This window comes from Lacerta agilis, chromosome 16 (genome assembly GCF_009819535.1).
Source record: "Lacerta agilis isolate rLacAgi1 chromosome 16, rLacAgi1.pri, whole genome shotgun sequence".
In the NCBI taxonomy this organism is placed as follows: Eukaryota; Metazoa; Chordata; class Lepidosauria; order Squamata; family Lacertidae; genus Lacerta; species Lacerta agilis.
In genome coordinates this window covers 2,866,434-2,887,686 of record NC_046327.1, presented here as the reverse complement: position 1 = coordinate 2,887,686, position 21,253 = coordinate 2,866,434, and the positions used below count along the sequence as shown (strand labels likewise).

Sequence of the window (21,253 nt, the reverse complement as noted above, 5' to 3'; positions counted from 1 at the left end):
ATATTAGGACAGCAAGGCTTCATTGAGCCCAAGGCACTCGGTGGTGGAAAATCCACAACTATGTGATACAGTCCAAAGGAAACAGCAGTTAGTTTTAAGCCAGGTATGACACACCAATACATAGATCCTTTCTCTGAGTTTGTTTAACCCCAAACAGCTGAGGAAGAATGGTGGGGACAGGGGAGAGGGCAGCAGGCCACTCTGGGGGTAGAGAGTAATGTACAAAATCATTGTAACCTTAAGCAAATCAAGTAAAGATACCGTTATAGATATGTGACACTGGAAGAAGACAGCATGGTAAAGGAAGCTGAATATAAAATACAGTTTTTAACTTATGCTGTTGTTCTTGTTCTAGCTTCTAACTGTGCAGTATTCCAACTCTTCATGAAATCAGAAAAGAACTAAGCATGTCCCCACTCTAAGGGTGAAGTAACCAGGTTGTGATCTTCCTAAAAATGGGACACAATGGACTTTGTGGACTCACTATGTATCCACAAAACCCGCAATCCCTCTCCTGGCTTGATTCATTGACTTTAGGGTATTTTGCTCTTGAATAAAAAGTATACCAGTATCATTTTCATGTGGCTTTATTTCAGGAGCTTAAACTCGCCAATCTAGAAGCTAAAATGGCTGAGGCGGAATGTGCCATGACAGAACTCGAAACCACTGCCTCTCAGCAACTTCATGGCTTGGCAAAGCAAAGTGAACAGGCACTCGAAGTACTGCAGAAAAAATTGATGATGTCCAATGACAAGGTGGAAGAGTTTGTTACCTTTGTGAAGGTATTTTAAAATTTTGTCTTTTGGTTTACTGACATGCCTTAGGTCAGCTTTCCCCAACCTTGTGTTCTCCAGTGCTCAGGGATGACAGAAGTTGTATTCCAACATCTGGAGGGCACTGGGTTGGGGAAGGCTGACCTACATCATACTAATTTAATGCAAATATTCCTGTGGACTCCAGACTTCAGGGTTTTCCTATTGTCCATCTAGCAGAAGGTGAGACGGGCCAACGGTGAAATCTCTGCCTCTGCACTTGGGGTATCCACTGTTGCTGGGACAATTTTTTCTTCTGGCTCAGCATATCCCCAGCATCCAAGACAGCAAAACCAGACAGGAGATCTGTGAATAGGATATCCACTGAATTTTGTTTTGCTAAATAGCAGACCTATTAAGGGCTGGGTGTGTATGAAGATTGGGGGGGGTCTTGATTTGGAAGGTGTTTAACCCTTTCCTCCCAGGCAGTTTCTCCAAGGTAAATTGCCTCCTGCTAAAAAGCGGTTGTTAGCTGTACAGGGCAGAAAAAGGCATGTGCAGATGCTGTCCCCCCACCCCACGCAGAACTAATAGCAACAGCAGTATCTATGAAGGTGGGTCATAGTAAGATAAATGTCACAGGGCTTCTTTTGCTTTGACTTAACCTGTTATGAATCTGGAATAGAACATCCTATTTTCTCTATCAACATTTAAAATTTAATTTAATAGACCTTTCCAAATAAATGCCATCTCCAAATATCATAGTTATGTTTCCTCCCTCTGTTGAATAGAAGATCACTGCCAAGTTGTCAAGAGCAAAGGTAGCTAAAAAGAAATTGCCAGCAGGAGTGAAATTAATAAAGACTAAATGAAATTAACTTGCTTGCTGACAACCTAACAAGCTAATTACTACTTTGGATAGTCAGTAATAAACACAGTCAAGCATACGGCAACCTAAAAACAGCTGAGTAGCTTTCAGAGGAAGAAGAGGAAGCACGCTATCTCAAAAGATGTGTCGCTGCATGTATTAACATGGTCAGGGCACAATTCTCCTCTGCTAAGCACACCTAGAACTGATGGATTTCATTGGAACATAAGCACATTTTGCTGTGCTTTGGACTGCGACTGCACAAAATGCAATGGAATGAGCTTACAGTGACAGGACTTTTCTAGCTGAGCACAATTTGTGAGAAGTAGACCAAACAAGATCAGGGGAGCATTGCTCCAAAGTTATCATGTCAGAGAAAACACTAATTTTGAAAGTCAAGGAACTCGCCACATGCAGATCTTGACCTCTTCAAACTGAACACACAGAAATCAACTCCAAGGTCCTGTTCTACGTAATAAAATGGTTAGGGAGCCTGCTTGAAACAGCATCCCCAGGTCACCTTCCCCATATTGCATCTTGCCCCTATGGCAAGATCCTATACAAAATCCCCATAATATTTGGTATTATCCACTATGTGTGTTTAGGAATGTACTAGTGCCAGAATATCTGTTACTCCTCAACACTGCTTAGTAGTTTTGCATACTTCTCACAATCTGTATTTTTGGGCATTTCATTTTACTCAGTACTATCTGTTTACATTTTTAACACTACACTCATGCATAAACATACCTGCTAATTGAGTATAACAGCGCATGCATCTGGTGAACTGGATTTCACCTGTAGTGCCCGGAAGCTTGCAACCATGATACAGGTATTTACTCCTTAAGGGCGCACAAGACTCATTGCTTTTCATGTTGCTCTTCTACATTGTATGGTTATCTCCTGAGTGATAGCTCAGTTGGTAGAGCATGAGACTATTAATCTCAGGGCTGTGGGTTCGAGCCCTACATTGGGTGAAAGATTCCTGCATTACAGGGGGTTGGACTAGATGATCTCCGTGGTCCCTTCCAACTCAAATGATTCTGTGATGTTCCAGGCCAGTGCCAGCTGCAAGTAGTCATGTGCAGCACTGGTGCAGATCCTCTCTACACTATTCAGATACTAAGCTCTACTGCATGTTACTTCAGCAGTATAGAGAATGTTGTAGCATAGGGTTGCCATATTGAAATGCCAATTGGAATGGCGAAATTTGCATGGGGGGGCGGGAGCTCAACAACTTTTGTGTCTGGATTTTTACTTCTTGAAATATGGCAACCCTACTGTAGCATAGAATGCTCTTGTTCAAGGTTCTAGCCTTGCACAACCCTTTTCCATTCTATTACAAACAAGGCTTGCATCTCTCTCCCAATCTTGGCATAAAAAATTAACAGCCAGTCAGCGTTCCATACCTACCAAGCCTGCTGAATCCTAACTAAGCCGGTTTGTGCCTTTTCATCCTTCTGTTTCCCATCACTTCCTAAAAAAATTTAAAAATTTTATTTCTCCAAACTTTTAAGTCCTCCCCAAATGTGTTTCTGCCTTCCATTTGTGTAGTGTCATTTTGTCTACATACAAATCCACCATCATAGGATGAGTTTTCTATTATCTTATATCAGGGGTAGGCAAAGGGTCGATTGCGATCTACTGGGAGATCTTCAGGTGATTTGAGGTTGATCAGCTGGGATTTCTGGCTCCCATTTGTTTAACAATGGCAACATGTCAAATGACTTCCCAATGCCTTAGATTATACTCTTGAAATGCTGTTATATGGTTACACCGTTACATGGTTAACCGTTGCAAGGAATCAGCAGCTTCACACATTTTTGTTATTTGTGAAGACTGCCCTTTTCTACATATTTGTGCTGTGACAATCTTAAAACATACACAGTTACAAACCTCATATTAAAAAAAAAACCAGGTCAATATGCATTTTGTTGAAAACTGTTAATCTATTGTGCCTGGTAGATAAATTGCAAGAAAATAAAGATGTGGTCTGGAAATCAGATATTGATGATGAGCAGAGCAGCCATTATTGACTTGAATTCACCTAGTTGCTAAATATTTATGCAAGGAGAGTCCTCTGAAACCCATTTTTAAACACAGTGTGTTACCAAAAAATAACAGCTGAGATTCTTCCTCGGGTATCAGTAGCACTATATACTTCACCTAAAAACTACTTCTTAAACATTTCACACTAAAACCGCACATAGGGAAATTAAGTTAGCACAATGAGGCAGTACCTGTGCTCCTCCCCCTGGCACCACCTCCTTCTTTGAAGTATACTCTGTGCCATCTCTACCCTCTCCCTCTAGGAAACTGCCAATTTTTCTTCTATTCTCACCTTGCTCTTCCCTTTTCCACTTTGATATGTCTCTCCCTCCTGTATCGGCCCTTATTATGAGACGGCTGTATCTTCAAGTGAATGACAGAGACCCTTTTCACACATTCTGCATTTGAAGTGTACACCAGGCGTACGAACGTACCTTGGCTTTTGACCTTCAGCACTGTAAGGGCTGCATCAGTACAAAACACGGTACCATTTCTCAGTTTGATTGTAATTTGCATTATGCCTTTACTTTGCATTATAGTTCTTGCTCACTGTAGACACTGCTGCCCTTTCCTCTGCTACAACGTGCTCAGTTCAGCCGCCCATCACCCCAATCCTACAGATAAGAGTATGTGTCCCCAGGTTATTGGCCAAGCAGCTGTCCATACTGCTTTCACCTTTTCTCTTCATTTGAGTGATCTGATCCGTTTGTTCACGGTACTGTCAAACCCTAAAGCCTTCAGCCTTGAGTTACTTTCAGCCATCATATTTATCTACAGGAAACTTGGATTCTTGTCAGCTGTGTCTGCACCAATAGATGCATTTGGGAGATTTTGAACTTGAGGGGAGATACTGGAGAATGTGGAATGTGTGAAAGGCTTTCTTTAAAAAATGAAAACTTGTTGGATAGTAATTTCAGTCAAATATCTCCTTTAAGGATGTGGGATGTTTTCATCTACATGTTCCTATCAGTTTTGGTATTTATAGTAGAAGTTTAATGTAACATATTTATATTGTATGATTGGTGGAAATAAAGCAGCTTTTGTAACATTTTACAAGTGGAGGGCTTTGTATTAGTATTTAATATCAGCAGATACTGCAGAAATGCCCCAAATACTCCATCATTTAATTAACAAGCTGAATTTTTCATACTTTATAGATCTTGATTTAATTATTGCTCTGGGACTACATTAGTGCAATCTAAAATATGTCTACTCAGAGTAAGCCCCACTGAGTTCAGTGGGACCTATTTCAAGGGAAAAGGTTTAGGATCAGAGCCCTAGAATTGTGTGAGCAATATACTGGTTAAATAGGATGTGGCCCGATGATAACTAAGATTTCCTGGCTTCTCTACTGTGGCTGGATAGATGTTATCATACAATTTTGGTTGGAAGCACCATTCCTTTTATAAGGCTTTTGGTTGCAAGCTTAATGTTGGAGCAGTTTGAAAGCAAAGACTGAACTTTTTGGTCCATTTTAGCCCAATCTTACAGTTGTAATTTTAGTTAAGATTAGAAAAAAATTCCATTATGATGCATTTGCACAATTGTCGCCAGGCAGTGAGTTTGCCAATCTGTGGACATCCATAATATGTGTGATAACAAAATAAATCAGAATAGTTTTTTTTTAAAATTTAAACACTTTCATATGTGTTAGAACAGCCTTCCCTAACCTGCTGTCCGTGGTACTATAGTTCAAACACGCGAAGGTCACCAGGCTGGCTTCTTTAGAAGACTACCACAAGTGGCTCATGGGAGCATTTTCACGACTCCTCTGGAAAATCTTGATGTGTATGATTCGCTGACTATTTTCTATTCGCCAGGCTTCGCTTTGGTGGCAGGTCAGGTGCCGATGCTTGTATTAAGAAACAGCCACAGTTGATGGTTCTGAGAAGAAATTGGTGATTAAATTAATTCTCCATCAGGATTACTCTTCAGATGGGATTTAGGCAAATTGAATCAGAAGCCTGGATGGTGACAGTGAATATCTATTAGAGTGCAAAGGGAAAATAATAGGCTATCTGGATTTTAATGAATGAAGTGAATATCTGAATTCTTGCTGTTTCGCGTTAGCATATGGTAAGAAATACGTACAGTACACCAGGAGCTATAATGTAGATGTTGGACAGACTCTGTATTGCTCCAGGTGAAAAATAGAAAACTTCTGCTGTGCTGGAAATTAGGCTCCATTTATGACTTGGACACAGTACATTTCCTTGGGAGTTTCAATATCACAGTATAAAAACTGTGTCTGGATACTACTGTATTTATTACACACACACACACACACAGTCATACCTCATGTTGTGAACTCTGCAGGTTACGCGTTTTTGGGTTGCGCTCCGCGCCGAACCCGTAAGTACCAGAACGGGTTACTTCTGGGTTTCGGCGCTTGCAGAAGCGCTGAATCGCGACCCGCAGATGCGGTGCTGCGGGTTGCGGGTGCTGTGGGTTGCTGACACGCCTCCCACACGGATCACGTTTGCAACCCAAGCATCCACTGTATAATTATTGATCTAATGCAGCTGCTCATATGATTCTGAGAAGGCAAGTGTCTATAGAACTGATTCACATAACTAATATAGAAGCACATTTTGTTTTAAAGAGTTGCTGCAGTATAGCAACGTAGACTGGTACAGTGAAACTATTTGTTCTGGCTCTTGAAATGTCTTTTGGGTACAATCACATAGTTATTTCTATACAGTATATGATAGATGTTCAAGATTGTTTTGGCAAGAGGGCAAGCACATAGAACCTGCATTGTACATGCAACCAATTCTATTTTGGCAAAAGAAAATATGGAAATCTCTTCAAGGAGATGCTTTTTTCTGCTGAATGTGAAGACAGAGACTGTGCTATACTGTGAAGTTCAGGTCTACTAAATCACCACCATATCTAGATATTGATTTTTAAAAAATGAGAGTTTTTTTCTTGCTAAGAAGAAGAAAGCTTCCTGATATTGAGTCAAGCCATTGGTCCATCTAGCTTGGTATTATCAATATTCAACACCAGCCAGTGTCCAATGATCAGACATGATGTGTCAAGGGGCTGTCAGGAGAATGCAGGTCATCCACAGGTCAGGAAAATTACTGGGCAAGGGGGACATATGGATCCCCATAAGTGGTCTTGAGAGGGGCATCACAACGCACTGGCTCAAACTCAGTATTTTGAAATTTTCTTATGGGTCAACATGGCTACCTTTAATTTTTGAAACTTTTCATTTTCTGGCTCTCACGGATGACAAAACATAATTTGGTCAACATTTCCAGGACTACAGATAGCATATATAACATTTAAAAAATGTATCCATGGGCTTTGTGAAAAGATTTCTTATTTTACCCAGTGGTATGGTTCAGCAATCTTATGTTACAGGGTGTATCGAAAATGTGGTGAATTCTGACAATACCAGCTGAATTTTGTGAAATCTTGACGCTAGTCATTTACCATTACTTCTCGGTTTTTTGGACATACCCCTGCTTATCCTGACAGAAAGATATAGGTAACTACCAGCATTAAGCATTGGATCTCTAGTCCTAGTCATTCAATTCCCCCCCCACCCTGTGATTACCAACATGTGAGGGGGAGATTAGAGACAGTGGCTCCTTCCACACTTTTCCATTGGTGTCCCTGCAACACACACACACACACACACACACACAGAAACAAACACCCCTCTTCTGCAGCCTGTTCTACCCAGGTGAGCTCCTTGCACAGTTAAGAACCCTGGAAGATCGGGGGGGGGGGGGACAGGGACGGACCACAGTTTTAATTCTTGAACTTCTTGCATGTTCTGTTGCTGATTTGGTAATCTTTCTGTTCATTGAAATTGTTAATGATCCTAAATATTATTATTATTCACGAAGATGGGTTAGACATTTTTTTAAAAAACAGTATTTTCCTGTTTCTTTCTAAATTTTATGCTGCTGAAGCTCTGGAACTGAGTAGTGTAAGACTTAAGCATGCTTCAGTTCAAAGCATCCGGAACCATTTGCAAAACTTGATTATCACATATTTTTGATCAGTGTTTAGTTTTATGTTTTACTAAGTTCGCATAACCTTTGCCATTCAACTGTAACCTGGCAGGGGATAGTATACTAGCTATACAAATGCTCTGCTGCTTATGGTACCAACAGTTTTAGTGCTTTTCTCCAAGCACTGAACAAGACTAGCGGTTCTTAATTTATTATTTGCCAGTAGATCAAAGCTCAGACTGACAAAGCTGAACAAAAATGTTAGCAGACTTTAGCTAATGCTCAAAATGTATTTTCTGAGAGAATATCAAATAAGGTCAGTAAAAGTGTGACCTTTATTTCTAGGTCTTTGAGGACATTTAAGATTCCTGGGAGCTGAAATGCTGTAAGGAAAGTTTCATGGGTACTGACTACAGTAGAAATACGCTCAAAATCTAAATGTAGGTGTTTTGAGTTAGATGCTAGAGTTTGAGAGGTACTGCTTTGTTTACCAGTGAAATGCATAACTGTAGGTTCCTAGTACTTACACCAGGCCTGACCAAACCAAAGGCTCCACATTGCCTGCCAACCAGAGGGTGCTTTTCCACTAACCTTCTCTTCTGGATTTAAGAAGAACTCTGAGATCTGAGGGTACACAGCCTTGGGCCAAGGTCCCAGCCTTAGTTTGAGTTCCAATTTCAAGCCCTGGTGTCCCTTTGGGATCCTCATTACAGCTAAACTTAGGGGTTTTTTTAGGGGGGGGAATAGAAATTGAAATACAGTGGTACCTCGGGTTACATACACTTCAGGTTACATACTCCGCTAACACAGAAATAACGCTTCAGGTTAAGAACTTTGCTTCAGGATAAGAACAGAAATTGTGCTCTGGAGGCGCAGCGACAGCGGGATGCCCCATTAGCTAAAGTGGTGCTTCAGGTTAAGAACAGTTTCAGGTTAAGAACGGACCTCCAGAACGAATTAAGTTCTTAACCTGAGGTACCACTGTATGCAGGCTAGACCCTTAACATGCCCCTACAGTGGTGCCCCGCTAGACGAATGCCTCGCTAGATGAAGGCATTCGTCTAGCGGGAGGCTGCCCCGCTAGACGAAAAAGTCTATGGGGTTGCCTCGCAAGACGAAAATTTTTCGTCTTTTTTTTTTGTCTAGCGAAAGCGCGGCTGTCATTGCTGCTTCGCTAGACGAAAAACCCGCTAGACAAAAATTTTCGCAGAACGAATTATTTTCGTCTAGCAGGGCACCACTGTATATCCACAGAATGATATCCTATCTTTTATCAATGCATGCATGAGCAAAAAAAAAATCAAAGAGGTTTCATCCAGGCCTACAAGTGTCTCAGAGACAAGAGACTGTGTTAAAATAAATGAAGAGATTTCCATTAGTTTTCCATGAATTTATCAGAACACTGCCTTGCTCTTTCCGTTTGCCGATCTCCGTTTTCTACTGTCTTTTGTCTTCTTCAGCCCATAGTGAACTGCTGACAAACTGCAGAAATATCAAAGAAATAAGCTGTTCTCAAGATGTAGTAGGAAAATTACCATAGGAGTAGTCTTTTGTAACTATTGATTTCAGATTACCCAAATCTCAGATTGTGAAATGAGTAAAGGGAAATAAGAAATGGATTTTCAGAATTAGAGAAATCTCTTTAGATATGTTTCAAATACATTTACAACTCCTCCCTGAAGAACATGTTTTGAATAAACCAAAGTCTTGAAATTAGAGTGCTTTACTCCACACACCAGTAACCGTGCTCCATAATACTGTAATCAATTTTATATGTGGTTCCATGCTTTGTACAAGGGAGGCATTCATTCAGTTTTTCTGTACACATACATTATTAGGGAAGAAAATGTACTGAGCAGAAAAGCCCGTTAGTCTGTGTTCTCAACTCCATGGTTCAAATCAACAGTGGTTTGGCAACTGGGTCCTCCCTTGAGGCTCACACTCCTTCCCTCTTTCACTTGTGTTTGGGTTTCCTCTTCCACTTCCTGATTTTTGCTACCCATATTTTGCTGCCACATCTGAGCTGGCAAATTGTAAGTTTGTAAACTCATTTCAAAATCATTATTTGAAGACACCGTGCTAATTTTAGTTTGCCAATATAGATGTCATGGCAAGCTATGGCTGGCAATAATGTAAGACGTGGAAATGGGAGGTAATGAGTCAGTGGACGCTCCCAATCACCAAACTGTGATTTGGCACTCAAGTGGAGAACTTCGTTGATCGATTCTTGTTTGTTTCATACTCCTAAGGTCAATCCTAAGGTCAGTGAGCAAATAGCATTATCCTAACTCAGTGCAGCTTGCAAATTTTGTATACCACTCATATTCTACATGTCACATCTTAGAATGAGATAATCTGTGTGGTCAGTCATTTTAGCGGGTAACAGTATAGCCAGTGATTCTCTGTTGCTCTTTTATGAAACCACTGGGAAATGAAGCCAAAGGGATGGGTGCCTATGAGGTTTCCCCCCAAAAATGTCCAGTTTGTTTCTTTTCAGTAATATAATAAAAAAATGGGTGTAGAATGACCACCTACTATGTGTGGCAGGAAATAAAAATTTGTGTAGCTCTCGAGTTTTCCAGCTTCAGGTTGAGTTCCTATCTTCTCTCCCTCTATCCCAAGAGTGACATTTAGAGTGAGTGTCACCCCCTCCTTTATTATAGACCGCAAACAATTATTATCATCTTACTTCTGGCTGGCTCACAGCATCCATAAATAAAGTAATTATATACGGTATATATGTATATATATGTGTATATATATACACACACACACACATATATATATAAATATAAACTTTTTCAAAACATCAACAAAAAACACAATAAACAAATACAAATACAACTATTACAAACAAACTACAAAAAACTGTTGCAAACAAACTACCAAAATGAAAAACAAAAAACCATTCGTTAAAAAGTGATTACTGTTATAAACAGTGCTAAGTGTATGCATGTCAAAAGCTCTTATATTATTTATTTATTTATTTATTATTTTGCAACTAGTGCTCTGTTGAAATTGGACAATCCAGCAGAGAAGAACCAGTCTGAATAAGTACTAAGAAACTTGCCTCAAACGGCACCTTCTATTTGGATCTTGAAGGCAGTAGAGAGCACAATGGCTGATGGCCTGAGTGGCAATACAGATGTTTTTAGTGGTATTCCCCTTAATGTTACTCAGAGTAGACCCACTGAAATTAACGAGCATGACTAATTTGCATCAATTAATGCCAGTGGGTCTACTCTGAGCAATGCCTAGTGGAACACTATCCTTAATGACACATTAAACATGAATGCATGTAGGAACAAAGATTTGGAACTTGGTTACTCTTTCACCCTTTACTCCAAATACCTCTGTGTAACCTGAAATAGGAAGTTGTAGCATTTCAGTGGTGTTCCATCCTGTGGGTTCTGTAAGTAGTTCCCCTCATAAGCCAGTTTTTCTGTCATGTTTAGCAGTGCAGACACTCGACGGGCAACGTTGCTTGGCGTGTTTTCCTTAGCCATGGCTGCTCTTGGAACCAGGGGAGCCATCTCGCTCTCAAGATTGTGGGTGCCCGCTGTCATAATGCGAACATGTGATTTGACAAGCACATGCCTGCACGTAGTGCATGTGATGTCGCATGTCCGCATTGTGGCAGTCGTTCCTCTTCCTCCTCCTCCTCCTCTCCACAGCCAGCAAGGCATCCTTTTTCTGTGGGGATTGGCTCACACTCGGAGGCAGAGAGACTCTGTCTCACTCAGCGTCCAAGCCCCTAACCCAGAAACGGTGCCTCACCAGCTGGCTGTGGAAGGCAGAGCTGAACTTCTTCTCTCTCTGAGGCAGTGCCACTGCCACCTGCTGGCTTTGCTCATTGACTTTGTGGGTGCCCGACCCTCACAATTATATTACTGTGGGTGCCCAAGCACCCACAGCCCCCTGCAGTTGGCTCCTGTGCTTGGAACTGTGCTACAGAAGGCCACCAAGCTGTTCCTGTGCTTATTGATGGTCACCAGCTTTACCCAGGACAGAGGTTGGAGACTGACACATTTATTTAAAAAAGAAAAAGAAATCACAGCTAGCAAAAGTAGTCTGCTGTCTTTCACAGTTATTTATATATATATTTCAAGAAAATATATACCCCTCCGTATCAGCCACGTTCTCAGAGCTGTTTACAATTGAATTAGTGGGAAACGGCTGGATGTTCACTGAATTATTGAGTGTGGTGACTCCCCTTTCTATATACTACCATATTCTTCCACCTTTCTGCTTAAATTTTTGTCATAAACCACTTACTTGTTCTTTAATCAGACTTTGGCTCTCATTTGCTGCCAATGCTAAGCCAGTGCTTTCAGCTGACAGATAATACTTTTGTTTTGATCATGTCTGAATGCCAGCTGTTTAAGGCCGACTGAATATTTCAGGTGTGATCTCTAAAGCTGCGCAGAAATTCACAGTTATTTATGTAGTTCTCTCTCTTTTCCATCAAACCAGTATGAGCTAGTGCTGCTGGTGAAACTGTTTGATCATTCCCTTACATACTCAGCATTGAACTTATTAGCTACTTAAGAAGGATTGGGTTGGTGAGTTTTCACAGGGGGGATTCTATCTTCTGTAGTACTCTAGTGGGAAAATAGATCACGAGCCTCTAAAACATATGCGCGCCTCCATTGTAAAAACTTCAAGCTCTTTGCCATTTAATTATTTGCTACCAAAATTAAAAACATATTCAAAACTGCAATGCTTCCCTTGTGGCACTGATGGTCGGGGAACACCAGGGATAATTTTACAGTTACCATGAGAATCCAGCACAGGGGAAAACAAAAACATCAGTGGAGTACGAGTTATTAAAGTCCTGCCTGCTGATTAGCCATTTGGGCTGCAATCCAGTATTCAGTTAGAGGTGCTTAAGAACAATTGAAATCAATGTGCTGGATTGCAGCATTGCCCTCCAGTGCTATAGATCTAGCAACAGAAGCAACATTATGCATCTCTTTATCCCTGGAGGCAAATCCTCTCTCTAGTTTCATACTTTCAGTGTTGGAGGTTGGAAGTTTGCAATACGGCCTTGATGGCGTCGATGGGCCCAGAAGGCCCGTATCATGTAATGAATTGTAACGGGACCATAGCTTTGCCCCTCTTTCTGTCGCAGACAGTGCTACACGAAGAATAAATAACAGACACTCCAAGTGTCCTTATTTTCCAGGGACAGTCCCGGATTTACGGAAGCCACCCCGGTTTCTGATTTGATCCCGGAATGTCCCACTTTTCCTTAGGACGCCCCTATTTTCATGTTGGAGGGTATGGAGTTATGTGGAAAAATTTAATGATGGCTAAGGACTATGATCAGTGATCTTCTTGTATTGTTACATGTGTTCTTCCCTTTTTGTTGCCTGAATTTTTAACTTTATTTCAAAATAAATTCCATGTTGTTGTTGTTGTTTCTCATGAACAACTGTATGAATCTTATCACCAATAGAAGCTCGCTCCAATGAGGCAGCATATGGCATGTGATGTGCATGTTTTATGATGCATTATCTTTTCTTAGGTGATACAGTATTGCAGGTTTTAGGCTGCAAATCTATTTAAATGGGAGTAAATCCTAACTAACTCAATTGAACTCATCCTATTGAATAAGTAGGTATGCACCGTTAACCCCCTTGTGGAACCAAAGTTTAACACGGGTCTAATATTCAGGCAAATTCAAAAGAGGATAACAGCTGTGGCAGCTTTTGGGGACTGTAGGCAGGGTTTTGTTATTTTTAACTTAATTACCTCATATGGTTTCTCGTGTTGAGGTTCTTTTAAAACAATAAATAGGGTGGTTTATTTGTAGAACTGTCTTGTTCAACACATCAAAGTTTGTCCAAAGTCGATCCAGAACTCTGCTCTGTTCTACATATGCCAAGCAAATGGGGGTGTTTCTCGATTACACACGTGTGCTTGTGCAGTTACACACCTACATGTCATGTGCAGCCTACTTTATTCTGATTATGACTTCTACCCCAACTGCAGCCATGCCTTAAAGCATTTGTCATGTGCCAATATGAAGACCGAAGGTGTTGAAAGGTGATCTGGAAATGTACTGATCGTTTATTTCTTTATTTCACTTTCCTTAGAGTTTGGCCACAGAGTTGCAGTCTAGCGTGAAAGAGATGAGAACGCGAATCAGATGTAGTAAAAAAATGCAAGAAAACAAAAAATGCAACAGCGTTTCCAAAGCGTCTGTTCACCGAGCCCAGCACGTGGCAGCATCTATCCTTAATATTTCAAAGACTGATTTAGACAATTTACTTGATGTTGAGGATGATGAGGTAAGCTACCAATAACACCTGGTTTTGCTAAAAGGAAGCCCCCTCTTTTGCTGGTGTGGATTGGCCATAGCTTCATTTAACTCAGTGGGCTGTAACAGTGTCACTTAGACTCTATAAATTTATTCTCCTTTTTCTCTTCCTCCTCTTCTTCTGATTTCTTACCCACCCTGTACCATAAGGTTCCACCAATGCAATAACAAGATTAGACTGGGTGTATGCCATGGATGCTTTAGCTGAGATTCCTGCGTTGCAGGGGGTTGGACTAGATGGCCCTTGGAGTCCCTTCCAACTCTTAAGATTATATGATTCTATGTATGTATTGGGTTATTGCTTGTTTGTATGGTTTATTCCTTGGACTTTTCTTCTCCCTAAGATGTCCCACAAGGCAGCGGGGACAGATTTTTCATTGGGGTTTCTTCCCGAAGCCTTTCTCATGAATGAACATAATGGAGGTTTAGGACCAGAGTTTTCCTAGATGGGCTCCCTTTCCAGGTTGACGAGCCCCACCTGCCCCTCACTTCCCTCCACAGCACATGTGGAAACTGCCTTCTTGATCATTGGACCCACTATTGTTTTCATCTGCTCGAACCTATCTTTGCATGCAGGGGATAGTCAATTTACTTCCAGTGATGCATTGTAGCCTCAATTTGGGTCCTTCTGCATGTTTTCTTGATCACTGTGCTCTGGGCCTTCCCCGCTTTTTTCTTGCCTGCCACTGCTCAGAAACGAGTGACAATTTAAATGCAAAATATTTCATACCCTCCAATTCCGAGTAAACAATTTCTCCAGTAGTAAGTATGGCATTCCAGACACAGAATTGATCTGTGCCTCTTTGGACAGATGTGAGTCCAAAATGACCCCCCCCAGGCTGTACACCTGGTCCTTTATGGGCACAGTTAGCCCATTCAGGACCAGGGACCCCCCCCCCCACCTACCCATCCATGTGCCTCAGAAACAGTACTTCAGTATTTTTGGGATGTAGTCTAAATCTATTGGAAAGGTCAAACTGCTCATGAATAAACGGACAAGGTTCAAAAGAACTTATTCCACAGATCCTTGGGGAGTTTGGAGTTGTCCCTCAAATGCATCCCCCATGCTAAGGTCCAAAAGCCACATGTTTTGTGATTGAAGTTCTGTAACCACTGGATCATCAGCTGTGGAGGCCCACCATTTGTGCCTCGAGAAGCCACAGACCTGACATCCTAGTTAACAACACGGTGGAGCTATACTGAGGGTTGGGACTTCATTGAAGAAAGCCCTGCTCAGTATTGCCTGGGACAGGAAAGTCTTCTTTCTCTACTTCTTATATCCCTTTAAATGTCGCTGCTAGTGGACAGGGTGATCTGGCTGACAAGGGGTGGCAGGCCCCAACTTCTGCACCCTGTAATAGAGGAATTGTTGTGCACCAATATTTATTTATTTTGGTGTGTGTTTTTTAAGGAAACACAACAGATGAAGATGGAATATGAAAGCGACAAAGAATGGATGGGCTACTTACAGAAGCTTCTTGAAGGACAGGTGCTTGGTTTTTGCTATATCATCAAGTATAACCATGGCTATAATTTGTTCATTTCATGGCATGCAATTGCTTATCTACTGGAAAGATGCTGTTTTTACACAATATTGTCCAGAAAATATATGCTACACTTGCTGACTTCCTCTTGTTATCACCCACCTTTGACAGCTAAGATAGGGAGAGTTCAGTTCCCAGTGTGAAGAAGGCCAAAGGAGTGTGGGAGTCTCATTTACCTCCTTCCTGTATTTATGAGGATCCTTCCCATTGAAAAAGGAGAACTTCTTCAAAGGCTATTTGCACGGTAGATCTGGAGTGATTTCCCAATTCCTGGTGGGAGAGGAGCCCGTTATCTGAGTAAGAAACAGAGTGCTTCTCTTCTGAGGAAATGGCTGGCTGGTCCAAAAGCTCTGCTTCTCACTCGCCTACCGGGAGCCCTTCCTACAAAGAAATAATTGATGATAATAATGATGCCAGGTGGAGGTCCCTATTTGGATTTCCTATTTTCCAATGGGAAGCTGCATTGGCCAAGCCGAAAGCAGTGATCAGTGCACATCTCACCTGGCCTCCTGTGATGTCACCTTGCTCCCCACTCCTAGTGGCACCTGCAAGGTGAGAAGCCACTTGCTCAATATGGCAAAGGGAAACAGGCGGAGGGGCTGGAAGAAAATGTCAATCCTAGCTACACTCAGCCCATTCCTGCTTAAGTTTTGGGGAAAGAAGGGAAGTTGAATACCTTAGGCAGAGTTCACCTAAGTCTGAGAGGTTCAAGTACAGATTTAATTAAAGTGCATTTCAGTATCTTTTTACAAAAAAAAATCTATTGAAAATTTTCAAGGGTGTTTCCTAAAAATCCTTTTCTCTTAAGCTTTTGAGACTTCGCATGAGATGGAGGAAAGGTTAACACCGTATTTGTTTGAGCTAATGATACATATGGAAAATAGAACATCTAGGGAGATAAGCATACATCTCGGCAAACGTATTAATTAAATTATTGAGTCTATCTATATCCATGGTGGAGAGAAAAGGATCCGTTCCCTCGTACGTCTTAGGAAAAAGAGGTTTTTTTATCATGTGCCTTTAAAGTTAGTAGTTGATATGGACACCTGAGGAGTTCATGGGTTTCTGTGACCTTTTACTATGGACCTGTTTCCAGTCAATTCATGTTTTCCTCACAGCCAGACAGCTGTTTATTACCGTGTCTTCCCGCATTCTCTACAATATTTTCTACTGAGACCTCAAGCAGCTTGTTAGTGGGAAGTAAATATTGATTTGGCATCCTGTCAATGCAGAAAGAATGAAAAAATTTCCACCAGAGGCCCCTCAAACATTTTCCTATCGACATTTTCTGGGCAGAGTGGAAGGCTGCATAGAGGATGACAAGGCTGAGACTGGTTGAAATCCCTGAGGGGTCCATTGAGACTGCCGCTGTGACCTGTGTGATACTTTTTCTTCTCTTTCAAGTCTTTTTTTTTTTAATACACACACAAGTCTGCTGGGATGCTCCCCTCTTGTAAGTGATCAAGGGCAGCTTATTGGCAGGTGAGAGCCCTGCTTTTCTAGTCATAGCCAGCTTTTGTTTCAAGATGGCTGACAACATAAACTGGGTTTTGAAACTTCTTTCCTGTGTAGTATATTTATCCTCCCAGTTCTGCTAATGTGTCTCCCTAATCCAGGGAGAAACTGTCCTACAAAGAGAAGAGTCTATTTATGACAGATGTGCCGCAGTATTTATTGCACAAATGTCGTAAAATGCACGTGCGATTTCTCTTCAGAAAGTGAGAAAGGGGGTGTTTAAAATGGTTTGGGCGATAGCCTACTTGGAAATAGCTTTCAATCTGTGCACCCAGTTAAAAGCAGCACACATTTTCACCATAAATGAGGCCAAAACTTAAAATCCAGTGTTACAGTGATGGCTGATATTCATTGACTTGCTGGTATTTAATTATCAAAAAGCATCTTTTTGTTAAAGGAGCACCAATACTTTCATTGCCCCAAAATCCCAGAAATGCAAATATTCAGTCAATAGGAAGTGTGAATCGGGCAACCGTTTTATAGGGTTGGTGCCTATGTAATTCTGGTGATACATTAAGTGTGGTTAAGAGACTGGGAGCTAATGACACAACTAAGAACTCACTCTATACTTCCCCTTTTGCTCATTGCTTCCTTTCTTCCTTCATGGCACAAATTCTGCAACCAATCCTCTGACCACCTTAACCCTGGCTAAGTGCTACTGTCACTGATGTTTGCCATTATCAGTGCTAAGCAGGCTCCTGTCATAGGCAGGATCTGAAACTGGCTTCAACCTGTAGTTAAGCAGGGACTCCAGTTAACAGTAATGCTGACGTAACACAATATCTGGGGAAGATAAAAGAGGGAAGGTGGTAGTCTCAAAAAATCTTAACCACAGTTAAAAGGTCTCCAGAACTACGCCTCTGCCAGTCTATATGACAGAAAGATCAAATACCAAAAAAATGTTTTCTGTATCCTCCTCTCACCTGGCCATTAGTGCATAACTTAGGCAAAGTTTTAGGTGGCCGACTGGAATCCACATATTTTGGATACATATTTTTCCTGAATCCGATGGGACTTCAAGTCATTTATAGCACAATGCTATTTCTTTGGAAGCAAGCCCCATTGAGTTCAGAGCTTACTCCCACGTAAGTGTGTTGAGAACTGCAGCCTTTGGAGATGATTCAGATCATACTGCTGCTCATATCTCACCAGCACCAAGTGGGAAACACATGGAACTCAGTTGCTGAAGAAAGGAAGCGGCTTCCAACTCCAAACTACGGGCTCCAAAGTTTGGCTGTGGGTTTACAATGGCCCTTGTTCTGTCTTTCTGCCATGGCTTCCCAGCATGTGTAGAAATACCAGAACGAACATACGTTTGTTCCTTAAGCATGCCAGTGGACATGTGATGAGCACAATTGTCCTACGTGGAAGCATTGACGATGGAAGAAAATGGAAGGCAGTCCTAAATCACAACAAAACTTAACAAGCCTAAGCCAGATAGCTTCCTTTTTGGCATATACCTGTGAAAGTGATATGTCGTAGGTGCACATGGAAGATATTGAATACCCCTTCTCTCAGTGGGCCAGTACCGCAGGCACCTGTCCAGTTTTGTGGAACACGAGGGGCAGCACGTCCTGCAGACAAGGCCAGGCTGACATGAAAACTCCTGGCTGTTCTGTAGAGGCCAATAAGCTTGCAAAAGTTAGAGCCCTCTTGTGTCATTTGCATTTCCCATCCAAGACATTTACGTCCGTTTTGTGATCTGCTGGGCCACCTTCCTCCCCCCCCCCACTTCCTCCTCCCCCCTCGCAGAATGTCTTGCAGCAAAGTACATGAGATCACTTAATACCGAAGTTTGATATAGTGTCTTCTTGTGCCATTGAGCCTGGCCTCTAGAACATAATTGCCCAACAGTATTGATTTAATTGCCTAGGTTTATTTGTGGACTCCTAATTATTGACTGGAGGTAAATTTAATGGAGAAACCTTTATGAACACAGGGAAACTGCTGCTGTTGCTGTTATACATAAATGAACAGCATCACATCCCTTTGGATCATTTTTCAAGCTAATTTTATTCCACTGTGACAGTATGATAACATTTAAAATGTCATAGACGTTTTATTTTTATTGCTGACATGCACCGTTTTAGCACTACATTAGAATTTGGGAGGGAGCAGTTTCATGGTGAGCACTGGTTGTTCTTTATTGTCATTTAAAGATTCCCCCAGAGAGGAGTCGTAAACCGGGGCACACCTCGTAGATGTTGCATCTCCACCTGTGTTTCCTGTATTGCTGTTACCTAAAGGGGACGGGATCTTTTCTGCCTAAGGAAATCATCAATAATGTTGCTGATTAACAAATATAATATCTCTGGGCAGTTGCTGAACAAATATATCTGCATAAAGTGACCTCCCCCACCCCCAGCCGGCCCATATGAGTGAGACTACAGGCAGAGTGGAGAGAAAGCTTCCAGAGAGCTCTTGTTTCACCTAATGGGCTATTAGAGTCTTTTTACGGAGCAATCCTATCCTCGCATTACCCGTGTTGGGGGTGCAGGGGCGACATATGCTGGCGGAATGACTACCATGTTTCGCCCAGGAGAGGAGAGGAAGCGTGGACCTTCGCATGAGGTCGAGGAAACGCAACCGGAACATATGACGGTGGAATAAACACAGCAGAGGCACCCACAGCATCCCCAGGAACATTGCCATAAGCCTTCAATCAGGGACTCTGTCGGCATCAGCGCACGCCATCCATGCATTGGGACACGTACATACCTCTATCCCCATGCGCACTGAATGCAGGATGACATTGCAGCATCCTCAGCCCCAGTGGCTCAGCCAACAACGGCACTTCTACTGCCATTCCCTTGGCTAGCTCCACGTTCCACTGGCATATCTGGAGTATCACAGCAGTGGTGTTTCTTGCTTTCCACCAGTGCAGCAGGGCTTCCGCAGAATCCTATAGCCTCCTACTGGACCTTCAGGAAGGACTGCGCCTTTCGTCACCAAAGCATCTATGGGTCACTTAAAATACCTTTGGTCCTCCTGATGTTGGTGAGTGGCAAACTCCATCATCCTTGCCATTGGTCCTGCTCACCGGTGCTGATGGGAGTTGGCCTTCAGCAATATCTGGCTGGAGAAAAGTTCTGCATCCCTGGTTTAATGGCTTTCTGCCCTGCTCTTCTGTTGAAAAGTCTCCAAGAGTGGCTTACCTACAGTCAAAAGAAGCCTGCCAAAAAGGCTTATGAACTGAAGGATATGATGCAAAAGGAAAATAGGAAGAGGGGGGAAAGCAAACTGGAACCAATTCTTAAAGTTACATCGTTTTTATAATTTCAAGCTGGAATGGAAACACGTATCCATGTAGTTCAGAAAGCCTTGGGGAAGGAAAGAAAAAATGAATGGGTCTCTCCAATGCATAACATTTCTTAAAGCACAGGGAATGCAGAGTAATCAATGACCTCCCATGGCACAGATGCACACAGAGTTTATGGAGAAAGTCTTGGTTAGGAGATCTATTACGTGGCATACCTACGTCTATACAATATCCAACGTACATTTCTCCAGCTATCCATAATCAAAGAAACCCTTTATCTAGTCTCACTTCTGTACTTTAAAAAGTGAAAATATGTGTTTCCAAATCCTTATTCTCGAAGAGACACTTTGGGGGCGGCAGGGTGTGTGTGTGTAATATAGCACTGTGTGCAGAGGATGAGAACCTAATGAAAGAACCCGGCTTCTATTTAAACCACTGATATTTGCAAGGCTGACTTGTAAATAAATATTTGGGTTTGGCAACATAATGCCTGGCTGAGATGCAGGAGCCAGGACACAGCAGCCAAATCACAGATGGTCTGCTGCTTAAGCCCTTTCCCCTTGCTTCAGTGCTGCAGAACTTACCTTGCAGCAGAAGCTAAAGGTCACCTGTTAAAGGGCTGACCAATATTCTTGCTTTGCCTAAAATGCCGTCACTCTAATTAAGAGGCTCTTTGTGTGTGTTAAGAGGACCAAATGTCAACCCTTGCTTCTGCCAAGTCGGGCAGGGTGGAGGCAAAGTGAGGCAGGGCAGATCTGTGGCAAGAATTTGTGGGGGGGGGGGGGTTTCCTACAATCAAGTGGTATATACATTTTACGAAAATACATACATATATATCAGTAATACCAATAGTCACCCTGTTGCTTAGCACAAACATGGCGGCACTTCCTGTATGGCTCTTTCCTTTCTGTTTGCTGTTCCCCCCTGCCTTGTGGGCAGAAGGATAACAAATGGGAAATTCATAGCATAGTGCAGT

At 42.0% G+C, this 21,253-nt stretch overlaps 1 protein-coding gene across 3 annotated transcripts in view; it reads left to right on the top strand.

Moving 5' to 3' along the window:
- CNTLN (centlein) overlaps positions 1-21,253 on the top strand; it is a 160,097-nt gene that overhangs the window by 133,371 nt on the left and 5,473 nt on the right. For all 3 annotated transcript variants that reach the window (XM_033173714.1, XM_033173715.1, XM_033173713.1), the window contains 3 exons: positions 597-782; positions 13,736-13,930; positions 15,371-15,448. In XM_033173714.1, coding sequence (XP_033029605.1) covers positions 597-782; positions 13,736-13,930; positions 15,371-15,448 — 459 coding nt within the window. The remainder of the gene's footprint in view (positions 1-596; positions 783-13,735; positions 13,931-15,370; positions 15,449-21,253) is intronic.